The sequence below is a fragment of the Pongo pygmaeus genome, chromosome 18 (assembly GCF_028885625.2).
Source record: "Pongo pygmaeus isolate AG05252 chromosome 18, NHGRI_mPonPyg2-v2.0_pri, whole genome shotgun sequence".
In the NCBI taxonomy this organism is placed as follows: Eukaryota; Metazoa; Chordata; class Mammalia; order Primates; family Hominidae; genus Pongo; species Pongo pygmaeus.
The window spans coordinates 64,646,465-64,658,522 of NC_072391.2; the positions used below are offsets into that span (position 1 = coordinate 64,646,465).

The 12,058-nt window shown below is 53.1% G+C and overlaps 1 protein-coding gene across 1 annotated transcript in view; it reads right to left on the reverse strand.

Annotated features, from left to right (window-relative positions):
- Positions 1-12,058, reverse strand: part of KCTD19 (potassium channel tetramerization domain containing 19) — a 37,981-nt gene that overhangs the window by 1,297 nt on the left and 24,626 nt on the right. Inside the window, exons 6-16 of the mRNA XM_054453914.2 lie at positions 11,066-11,197; positions 8,637-8,847; positions 6,797-6,957; positions 5,454-5,554; positions 4,557-4,699; positions 4,267-4,350; positions 3,874-3,988; positions 2,838-3,465; positions 937-1,128; positions 600-754; positions 173-274 (exon numbers count right to left, since the gene is read on the reverse strand). Of these exons, the coding sequence (XP_054309889.1) occupies positions 173-274; positions 600-754; positions 937-1,128; positions 2,838-3,465; positions 3,874-3,988; positions 4,267-4,350; positions 4,557-4,699; positions 5,454-5,554; positions 6,797-6,957; positions 8,637-8,847; positions 11,066-11,197 (2,024 nt within the window). The remainder of the gene's footprint in view (positions 1-172; positions 275-599; positions 755-936; positions 1,129-2,837; positions 3,466-3,873; positions 3,989-4,266; positions 4,351-4,556; positions 4,700-5,453; positions 5,555-6,796; positions 6,958-8,636; positions 8,848-11,065; positions 11,198-12,058) is intronic.

Here is a 12,058-nt window from a genome sequence, read left to right on the forward strand (position 1 = left end):
CTACTCTGGATTGGTTAATTTCATCCAGTTTCTCCCTCCCTGGGAGCAGTGGCCTAAGCTGCCTGTCTAGCCTTCTGGGCAGTGCTGGCCCAGCCCTGGTGCAGCAAGACACACGTCCATCTGAGGCATCCACAGGGTCGGTGGATTCCCAGGGGTTGCAAGTGGCCCTCACCTCCACCCAGCTGTACAGGCACTCCTGGGTGTGCCGGTCGTCCTTGAAGCCAGTGATGGCCAGCAAATCTACCACAAACTGCTTGGGGCTGATGTGCAGGGTCTGCCAGGAGAGCCGACAGTCAGGCAGGGCTAGGGCAGCTCCTAGCCCCTCAGAGTGAGATGCAGAGCAGGGACTTCTCTGGGCCCGAAGAGCCACAGGGGTAGGGGGCAGGCACTGTCACTGCAAATCTGCCTCTTGGCCGAGGCTCAGTCCAGGTGCAACTGCTCTGCTTGCCTCCCTGTCCCACCACTCTTCTGGCCCTGGCCTTCTTCTCCTTAACCCCATCTTGGCTTACTTCCTCTTGCTTTGCACCACTTACTGTGGGGCAGGGGAAGAGGTGGAGAAGGTACAGGGTGCCCCAGGGCCTGGGGCCTGTCACACATACCCACAGCCGATTGGCCAGGGAGACCACCTTGGCTGTGATGGCTTTGGGGTCCTTTTGCCTGATGGAATCCAGGATGATGTCAGCCAGGAAGCCGTGACATTTCTGCGCATAAAACATCTCTTCCCAGGACAGAGAGAAACTCAGGAAAGTCACTTCTGTGGAGGAGGGAAAGTGGATGTGGCCACATCTGTCAACAGTTAGGGCCTTAGAGACAGTGTGAGGAGGGGGAGAGGGATAGGGCCCCCAGGGGCCACTGTCTCTGTCTGAAGTACCCTGGGAGGGGGCTCAGGCATCCTCACGAGGAGGCGCAGGACTCGGCCTGGCTCCAGAGTCTCACCTTGGGGCTGGGGACTGGCTGTGGGTGGTGTGTGCCTGAGGTTGTCCATCTGCGTGGTGTAGATGATGCTGTCCTCAAAGAACATGCAGAAGCCATCGCTGCCCACCACGGGGGGGTGAGTCACTTTGAGGATAACCCCTAGGCTGTCCACCTCACTGGCCTCGGGCAGAGGCTGCTCAGGGGCAGGGCTTTCTGTGAAAACAACATAGGGAGGGGGCTCTCCTTTTAAAAAAAAATTTTTTTTTTTTTGAGGTAGAGTTTTGCTCTTGTTGCCCAGGCTGGAGTGCAATGGCACAATCTTGGCTCACCGCAACTTCTGCCTCCCGGGTTCAAGCGATTCTCCTGCCTCAGTCTCCTGAGTAGCTGGGATTACAGGAGCCTGCCACCACGCCCGGCTAATTTTTGTATTTTTGGTAGAGATGGGGTTTCACCAGGCTGATCTCAAACTCCTGACCTTAGGTGATCCACCCGCCTCAGCCTCCCAAAGTGCTGGGATTACAGGCGTGAGCCACATGCACAGGCTTTTAAAATTCTTTTCTTCAATTACCATCAAATCTACATAAGCAGGGGCTCTCCTTAAGCCACCTCAGAGCCCAAGCAGGGAGGGGACCTCTGGTAACAGGCCAGTACAGTCAAGTCACCCCAGCCTTGCAACAGCTGCCACCTCTAGTTTCTCAGAAGTGACACCCTGGGCTGGCAGGGGCCTGTCCTGGCCACTCCTCTCTTCATTGCCCTGGCATCACTGCAAGCCAAATCCTGAACATTTTGGAACTCCAAGAAACTCCAGATTCCTCTGTTGAACTAAGACATATCAAATGGGGCTGAGGGCTGGAAATCTTTATAAAATTTTAAGTTGAGAACTTTTGGGGCCAGCCTTTGATGCATGTCCAAAGAGTGGACATTTGTCATCCCAAGCTTGACAGACCAACTTAGGGCTCACAGGCAAGAGTCGAAGAAGGCCCCTCCAAGCAGGGCTGGAGCCACTAAGGGAAGGTGACAATACTGCAGGCAGGGCTTTGAGGGAGCAGAGGCAGCAGCCTGACACAGCGATTCTCAGCACAGTTCCCTGGCCACCTCCCCTTAGCTGGCTACACACGCTCTCTCTCCAGCTCAGTCCCTGTAGCCCCTGCTGTCTCCTGGGCTTCTCCACCTGGATGTCCCTCGGCATTTCACACTCAGTATGTGCCCTTCCCCAAGCTCTGCTCTTTCTCTTACCCACACCTCAGTAAGGGCCTATCCACCCGCTTGCAGTCCCACAGGCTAGAAACCTGGCTCCTCTTTGGCCCATCCCTCCTTCCCTCCACTACCTGCCTAGCTTGCTTCCCCTAGCCTAGAAAGAACTCCAAGTGGCTTCGAATACCTAGCTCCTGCTGCATTTCCTCTGCTCCTGGAGCAGACTTTCTGATGGGCACACCTGACCCCGTGCTCTTGTCTAAAATCCTTCACACGCTGCTCACTTCCATCCTGGTCAGAATGGAGTACCACGTCCTGAAGCTGGCTCGCAAGGCCTGTCCTGATGACTTCTGTCTTCAGCCTCATCTTTTATCACATCTGCACGTGAAGCCTGGCCTCCAGCTAGACCCATGCCCTGCGCTTCCAAACATCCTAGACTTCTCCTTCCTTCCCCTGCTGACTCCTCAGCCCTCAGCCTCTTTTGTGCTCCTGCTTCATAGGCGCCTCCTTCCCACAGCACTCATCCCTTCGCCGTTATGTGTTCTCCTGGCCCCTCCAGCCATGCCAATGTGCCAGTCATTTCTGTGTCTGCTGCCTGACACAGAGATGGCATTGGTGAGCGGGAGGGTCTAGTCCTCCTTTGTCACTAACTTGCTCTGCCATCTTGGCCAAGGAGTTTGCCTTCTCTGTTGTGAATAAGACTTAGATCAAAGGGGGACAGCACTCACCTCTCTCCTTGGTCCTCTGCTTGCTCCAGTCCTTCAGGGTGCTGGCTCTTTTTGGGGGGAAGTATGGCTTGAAGGTTGGCTCTGGCCCCTTGTCTTTCACTCCAGCTCCAGCCCCTGCCTGTGGTCCTGGATCCTTCTCTGAGGCTGTGGAATGGGCTTTCCAGGCAGCTGAGGTGCTAGGCTGGGAAGCAGCCTCGCTTCCCAAGGGGAGCTGCAGGGTGGCCTCCTCCAAAGGGCTGCTCCGGGAGGCTGTCAGTGGCTGGAATTCCCACTGTTTGCAACTGACCATGTCCCATTCTCTCACCAGGGAGATGAGTTTTTGCATGGGAGTGGCGGGAGGGTCTTTGGTTTCAGATTTCTGTGTGAGGTTGATTGTGGTGCATTTCTTCTTTGGGGGGCTCTCAGGGTGGCTCCCCCAGTGTCCAGGATTGGTACACAAGCCAGGGCAGTGTGAGTATGTGCTAGGGTTGCCAGCTCTCTTGGCATTTCGGCATAGGGACACCTGGATGGGCCGAGTGTACTGCTCAGCCTCCTCCATCTGGTTGGACCTGGCCAGGTTTCCCTTAGCCTTGTTCCATGGAGTCCTATCACTGCAGTCTTCGAAGCCCACAGGCATGTAGGCTGTGGTCTGGGGAGGGAAGGGCACAGTAACTCTGGATAGGTTGGGCATGGACATCAACACCTTGCCCAAGATCTAATCAGCTGGGTCTCCAAGACTTCACTTGCTCTCCCCCAACAATCCCGTCCCTGACAGGGGTCACCCATTTGAGCTTTGCTCAGGCTGAGTGGGGGTGGTGCCAGCCCAGTGGCCTGTCATTCCAACAGGAGATACAATCAGCATCGCAGGCCACAAGTGGCCAGTAAGTTCCTGTGCCTCCTTCACGGTTCGGAAGCCAGGTCCTGTCCTAGGAACCCATGTAGGCCCTGCTCTTTCATTTTGCTGCACCCCTCAGTAGCTGAGTCTACCCCCATCCACCCTGAGCCCGGTGGTAGTAGTTTTTGAGGACAACACCAACCAGAGGAGGCTGGTGCTTACTTCTTTAGTGTCTCTACTGAACTCCACCAGTGACCCTGGCCCTTCTGTCACCACGTGCAGCCTCCTGATGGGAAAAGCTTCTTCATTTTCAGATTCTTTCTCCTGAGTCCATGACCTGCAGAAACGAAGAGTGGTTGGTTAGTGAGTAGAGACTTCCATCAGGCCATTGGCCGGTTGGTCAGATCTGCTCTTTGGCTGGGAGTTAATACTAGACAGCAGGGAAGAAGGGGCTCTTAAAGGGTTTTGCCTAGGTCACTGGCCAATCCTGGGCCTGCTTCACTCCCTCAACCCCAAGGAGAACAGGATCCTCTAGGAGTGGGACTTAGGACAGGATTTCAAGAGGAATTTAAAGGACCAAATTCTAAACATAGAGTCGTGATAAAGTTTCCTTACTTGTATCCTTCACATTGTGCAAGGGCTTCTGAGAGGGATGGAATGTGGTATTCCTCCACCTCCTGGCAGAAGAGGGGCCATTCCCTGCAAACAACAAGGAGATATCCAGCTGGGCAGCTAGGGTGGGAGTGTGGGAGGGGGCATGAGCTCCTGGAGCTGCCGCCGCCAACAGTTCCCACGATGGAAATAAAATAACCTCCTCCCTGAAGGCTGCAACTCAGGTCTCCTTTGTTGCTAAGGGAGGGGTCAGCCTTCGTGATTTTATCTTACTGCGTCCTTGCTTCACTTACTTAAATTCAGATGGTAAAAACAGTTTGCCAAGTCTCAGGAAGTTGAGAATGTGTCGGAACATCTGGCCATCCCCGTGGATGAGCAGGGTTTGTCCATATCTGATCCAGTACACTCTCTGAGGGTTGGACAGCAGTTCTGGATACTGGAGGGGGTTGGACACCAGACTCAGTCTCAGAGGCTAAGTCTTTGGGAAGGGGCAGGTCAATCTTCTCTCACTCCCCTTTTCCAACTACACTAGAGCAGAGGCTTTGAGATTCCATCTCCTTGTCTTGTCAGTCACAGGGAACCATGGTGGGGAGCAGAGCTTCCAGGGAGAAGCACATCATCCCTGCTTCAACTTTTGATGGCCCCTAGACCACCCTCTCAAGGCATTTGGAAGCCCACCGTACCTCCTTCTCAGTCCAGGCCCCTCAGAGCTGGCCCCCTCCCTACCCAAACTCCGGAGGGCCTTCCCAGCAGGCCACTCGGTCCACTTGCGCTCTGTTTTGTTTTGTTTTTTGAGGCAGAGTCACACTCCGTCACCCAGGTTGGAGTGCAGTGGCGTGATCTCGGCTCACTGCAACTTCTGTCTCCTGGGTTCAAGTGATTCTGGTGCCTCAGCCTCCCAAGTAGCTGGGATTACAGGCATGTGCCATCACACCTGGCTAATTTTTGTATTTTTAGTACAGACGGGGTTTCACCATATTGGTCAGGCTGGTCTTGAACTCCTGACCTCGTGATCTGCCCACCTCAGCCTCCCAAAGTGCTGGGATTACAGGCATGAGCCACCGCGCCTGGCGGGAAAGTCTTTGTTTCTAAGCAAGTGCTGGAAGCTGTGTGAGGGCCAGGTGATGGCCCCCAGAGCAGCTCAGGTGGTGATGCCAGATGGGGAGCAGGGCGGCCAAGGCCGTCAGTACCTTCAGCAGTGTCTGCAGGGTGGTTGCATACCAGTGGCTTCCAACATACACTTTGATGATCTGTTGTGGGGAATACACGGTGATCTCTGCTGTCCACTCATCTGTGGGAATCCAGGAGATAGAACACATCATCATATGGCCAGAAGGGAAAGCAGGTAGGGGCCCTTTGGTCAGTAGTGTATTTCATGTTAAGTCTCAATATCTTTCCTCAGTCATATTGTGTTGCCTACTCTGAGAAGCAGCAGAAATCCCTGGCATAAACTTGCGTGCTGCAAGGTTTCCTGGGTGGTGAGGCGGGAAAGGGCACTGCCCCTCTTCACCTGACCCTCCTCCCTCAGAAAAGCTGGGTTGATGACCCTGTCCACCTACAATGCCAGCTGCCTCCGGTTTCTGGTTGGGTGTGTCCTGAGTGTGTAGCTTTTCATGTGGCCACTCAGACTGAAGCTAGGAATCTCCCTCTGTGTGTTTATGTTCGTGGTTTGGCAAATGTCATGGAGCCAACTCTCATCAAATCCCTGTCACTTTTATGAGACTAAGCCTCTAGGCATGTCTGGAGAATGGGGGCTGTATGCTGGGAAGATGAACCCATGACCCTTTTCCTGGAGATGACTATATGTAGGCCTTGTTCTGATGTTTGGGAAGCAGTTTCCAATGAGCTCTGTAATGAATGAAGGGTATATAACTAGATTATATAACCAAGAGATAAGATGTATAGAACTAGACCGTGAACTCCAGGAAGAAAGGGACTAAGTCTGCGTTGCTTACTTCTGTACCGCCAGTGTCTACTGCTGTCCTGGTATATGGCTGGTACTCAATAAATGTTGGATGTTGCTAAATGATAGTAATACAGCTTAAACTTTGCCCTCCAAATTTTGGTAATAAGAAGTTATAGGCAGCTGGTGAAAACAACATTAGCTTTGGACTCAGTCAAACCCCAGCTTGACCACTGTGTAACTTGAGCGAGTTTTCTTCTCTGAACCTATTTTTTGGCTGTTAAATGGACCCAGGGACAGCTCTGTTTAACAGAGGAGGCTCCTCCCTGCATGGCTGTGAGAAGCACAGCAAGTCAGCTCCCAGGGTCAAGGCAGGCCTGCCCTGGAGGTCCTGCGTGGCCCCAGACTGGGTAACAGCCCTGTGTGCTGCTGGAGACGAACTATGGGCTTTGAGGTGAGGAGGGAGCACTTAACATGAAAGTTTCCCTTTTGTAAAAATCCAAAATATTGGCCTGGCTTTCCCCTCCTCCTCCATCTACAGTTCCTCGTCCTGGCCACCTCATCTATTCCCACCAGTCTCCCAGATACTCCCCTGATGCTAAATTCAAACCTAGAAGCTCTCTCACTTACTGAGCACATCCATGGGTGCCAAAGTCCTTGGCTCCAGATGAGTCTTCAAAGCCACTTTCATTGGCTCGTAGGTGATGTCCCTTTTGTCTAGGAAGGCACAGAGCTCATATACCTCGGAAATGGTCTCTGTCAGGGGCAGCCGGCAAGTCCCCAGCCAGTTCCTGCCCAGAGGAAAGGTCTGTTATGAAGAACATCAGCATTGCACCCCAAGAGAGTCGAGCCTGTAAACTTTCCATGCCTAGGATGCCTTGCCACAACACTGGCTCAAATCAGGCATCATTAACATCTTTCCTTGTTTTTTTTTTTTAGATGGAGTCTCACTCTGTCACCAGGCTGAAGTGCAGTGACGCAATCTCGGCTCACTGCAACCTTCGCCTCCCAGGTTCAAGCGATTCTCCTGCCTCAGCCTCCCAAGTAGCTGGAATTACGGGCACCCGCCACCATGCCCAGCTAATTTTTTTTTGTATTTTTAATAGAGACTGGGTTTCTTTTTTTGAGACGGAGTCTCACTCTGTCACCCAGGCTGGAGTGCAGTGGCATGATCTCGGCTCACTGCAAGCTCCGCCTCCTGGGTTCATGCCATTCTCCTGCCTCAGCCTCCCGAGTAGCTGGGACTACAGGTGCCCGCCACCACGCCCGGCTAATTTTTTGTATTTTTAGTAGAGACGGGGTTTCACCGTGTTAGCCAGAATGGTCTCGATCTCTTGACCTCATGATCTGCTTGCCTTGGCCTCCCAAAGTGCTGGGATTACAGGCGTGAGCCACCGCGCCCAGCCCATTTCCTTGTTTTAACTGGAAATCTGTTTAACCTTGTAGGAGAGTAAGCCTGGACAACAGGTCACGTTTTTGGAGCTGAGCTTGACTTATTTCGGCAAAGCCCTCTAAATGGACTAATTTCATGTCTCCGGGCCCTGTTTCAGGTTCCAGGGCCAGCCCAGGGCCCAGCCATTCCCTTCTTGCCTCATACGCATCTGTCCAAGACATCTCAGTCACTGTGCTGCAGCCTGGTCTTGGAAAAAGGCTGGGGTCTAAACATCAACCCCCTTCTCCAAACCCTCCCTTCCAAGGCACTTGTCTTTGCCCTCTGTGACATCAGGGTGGACATCTCTGAAAGATATGGACTTTATGGGCTAAAAGAGCCCAAAACAACAATATTGGGAAAAGACAGCATTCAGGGTCAGCTGACCCTCTCCCAGGGGCTCCAGAAAACCCACTTCTACCTTCGATTTTGGTGCCAGTCTGTTTTGTGACCCTCAGAGAGTTGCTCTGCTGTTCTGCACCTCAGTTTGCCCATCTACAAAACAGGGTTGGATTCCTTGCCCCTGCACTAATGAGGACATCCTGAGCTCATCCCCTAAGGCAAAGGCTGAGGATCAGCACCTCTGGGAAGCCTGGCCTGGCCTGCCCTGCCCTGCCCTGCTTCTAAGAGGACTCACCCCGGCTCTGGCCCTTCTGTGTGTCCAGTGAGCCTCCCAAGAGTGGCGGAGGACCTTTGTAGAGGGGTCTGCACAGGGAGGTACCCAGCTCCCTGACTGTGGCCTGGTCACCTCAGACCTAGCACAGGGCTAGAACCAGGGAAATGGACTGCAGAGGACAGAAATAGGAAATGGTCTGAAGCCTTTGAACCTTAGCGACCCTTGTACCTTGGCACTAGCCCTCTCCTTTGAGGCCCTAACCTGGTGGTAGTGTGGTGGTGCTGGTGATGGTAATGGCTAAAATGATGGGCTGGCCCCAAGGACACACTTCACCTCTGGCTAGTGGGAAAGGCCCCAGGTTATTCCTAGAGGGAAGGGCAGAGCCAAGGGTGATGGGACTCAGCGTGCCCTAAGGAGGGCCTTACTTGACGTGCTGAAAGAGGACGCCGTTCCCTGTGATGTACAGTCGGCTTCCGTCTAGCGTGCTCTCGATGCGAAGCTGGCCCAGCGCAGAGTCCGGGTACTTGACCAGCAGACCCAGGGCCATTGTGTAGAGCGGTTTCATGGACTCCAGGCTGGCTGTGCGGGCCCCCTTCCCGGGGCTCAGGGGAGAACAGGTGGTCCGGGAACAGCCACCTGTGTCAGGGAGAAAGGGGTGACTCCTAGGCCCCCCATGGTCATAGCTGGATTGGAGGCTTTGGGGCTCGGTTCCTACTGCTGCCTCCGTTGTACCGAGGAGGCTCAGAGGAAGGATATTTCCTTGCACAGTCCAAAGCGAGATCTTCTCAAAATCAGTATAATTTTTTTGTATACTCAGGCTTAGAAGTCATAACTATTTGTTGGGAGGTGAGTTGGGAGTGGGGGGATTCATTTGCTGTATCACTAGCATCTGAATTTCCTAAGTTTCAGGAAAGCAGCCAACTGGCCCCAGCCTCTGCAGGAGTCTCCATTAGTTCCAAGCTCTTCTGTAACCATCCAAAGGTAAAGAACGGCAACCATGGCCTGGAAACTCAATGTGTGTTACAGGCTTCCTGGATTCACAGCCCCTATTGCTGGCTCTCCTGGGCAGAATTTCCCCCTGAGACATACCGTGTGGCATTATTTTCAGGGTGGGTATTTGGGTTGCTGGTTTATGGATGGGACCTTTTTCTCCTATAGTGGGCCCAGAGTACGGTCCAGAGAATACAGTTATCACAGCCTTCGGGACCCTGCTTCCGTGGCAACAGTGTGCCAGTGGGCACACTGCTGGGGGATGTTCGTGGATCATCTCCAATCCTCAGAGCAACCCTACAAGAGGGGGTAGTGCTATCATCATTTCACGTTGAAGAACCTGCCCTGAGAGGCTAATGAAGTATCTTGCCCTAAACTGCAAAGCTAGGCAGGGGCAGGGCTAGGATTTGAGGTCAGCTCTGTCCATCTCCAAGGTTACCACAGCTGTTTCCCTTATTGTGATGCTTTGTAGAAAGCTAAAGCCACCCTTTGTGTTTGAGGAGTGCTGCCAGCTTCCAGAGCCTGGCTGTCAACACACTTCCTCCATCTTTGCATTGCTCTGTGGAGCAGGGACTACGCTACCATCTCACAATGATCTATGTTCTCTGAGGAGTAGAAAGCTTTGAGGGAAGGGGCTGAACTCACACCACCTTAAGCGGATTATAAGGCCCTGGGACAGGGTCCTGAGACCTGCTGGAGCATGCCACTCCCCACAAAGAGGATGGGTTTCTTTTTTGAGAAGGAGTCTCACTCTGTTGCCCAGGCTTGAGTGCAGTGACATGATCTCGGCTCACTGTAGCCTCCACCTCCTGGGTTCAAGCGATTCTCCTGCCTCAGCCTCCCAAGTAGCTGGGATTACAGGTGTGCGCCACCATGCCCGGCTAATTTTTGTATTTTAGTAGAGATGGGGTTTCACCATGTTGGCCAGGCTGGTCTCGAACTCCTGACCTCAAGTGATCTGCTTGTGTTGGCCTCTCAAAATGCTGGGATTACAGGCATCAGCCACCAGCGCCTAGCCAAGAGGATGGGTTTCTATTTGTCTGGGAGAAGGCTGGGAAATCTATGCCTGAAGATAAGGAAAGGCCTGATTGCCATGGGATAAATGTCTGGCGATGTCCAGGCCAAACTTCCCATGTGCAATGCAGTTCTACATATTCTCAGGATGGCGGCTGAAGCCATGCTCAGGTAGCTGGCACCCTATAACATGCACAGTAGCTTCCATGGAGGTGGAGTTGGGAAATGGAATGATGAACGGCCCTGAGGAAACCATGAGGGGAAGAACAAGCTGGAATGAGGTAGGGCTGGGAGCACGAAGGCCTAGGCTGGACAGGGGTCAGCAAGCGTCAGGAATAGGCAGAAACAGGCACAGCGGCCGGGGGTTTCCATGTGAGGTGATGAGGGAATTTGGGGGCGGGTGAGATGCATGAAGCACTGAGCATTTCCCACACCTCCAACCGTGCCTGGAAGAGGAAGGATGGGAGTGGCTGGTGGGTGCTGTTAGTCCCCACCACTTTCACAAGCAGGGCAGACCTCCCCTGCCCCTGAGAAGCCTGCCTTCAGGCCCAGGACATTCCAGCCTGGCTCCCCACCCGGGCTGGGCTCCTCCTGATCCAGGCTGGGCTGGGCTTTCTACACCCCTGGCTGGTTGCCCACTCCCCACCCTCAGTGGGAAGGCTGAGCCAGCAGAGCAGCACGCAGGGTTTCAGGCTGTTAATCCTCTTCTTGGATTCAGAGTCAGCCAGAAGACCCAATTCTCTCACTAACCCCCAAAGCCCAAAGTGGTTGTGTGAGGGAAGATTGTTCTTGGCTTTTCCAGGTCAAGCCAAGACTGTCAAGGGGGGGCCAAGGTTTCCTGGTGACATACCCATGTTCATCCGGTACCACCTTACAGCTTCAGTGAGTGCAGGGATTTCCAGAATTTCCACTTCTGCTTCTAATACATCAATGTTGGAGAAATTATCCGGTAGTAAAATCTTCTGTGAGCGAAGAAAATTCACTTGGAAAACAAAGGGGAACACAGTGAGTTAATGAGGCTATTTCTGGTTTAACTGTAGGTCCTGGTTTTGGCAGGTTTCTGGTGCTGTAACTTATCCTAGGTTCTCCTTGTTCTGAAACAACTTATCAACATACCTTATTAGATTAGCTTTGAGTGTGTGGTTTTCAAGGTGAAAGACCCCACATTACTTTGTTTTCCTGTGTCTGAGGCCGTGGGTGTGGCCTCCCGTGGCATGGCCTGGGGCTCCCAAGCCAGGCCCTCCTGGTGGGCACACTGGCCCTGAGACTTACCCTGTGAGTCTTGACCCAAGAGCAGGTCATTCCAAAAGAGGGAGTTGTCTTGCTGCTTAGAGAGGAGGGGCCCGGCCGAGCCTGGGCTGGTGGGTGGCACTTGCAGTTTGTCCCTGCCTGGACTGCAGTATGGGAGGCAGAGATGGAGCCAACGCTAATGTCCTGTGTGAATCAACTTAAAGATACAGAAGCACATCACAGACAACTTTCTAGGTGACTATGAATATGAATGACTGGGGTTCCAGACATTTGGGCTCCTAGTGTAACTTGAGTGTTTGCTGCCCTATCTATCTAGACAGCAGTAGCATCTTGGGGTCAAAGAGATCATTCAGTTCACATCCCAAACAGAGCTCATCCTAGGGCAGTAGGGGGAGAGAGGCTCTCTCTGTCAAAGGTGGAAAATCTCATCCTTCCTTAGGTCACTACTTCAAGTGGACAATTCTGCTATGACTCTGGGGGAACCTGTCACCATCCACCCTCCTTCCCTTTTATTCTGAGTTTGCTGACATTAAGAGCAGCTAGCACCATTCTTTGAAACAATCTGGATTCCTCATTTTATGGTGAGAGGAAC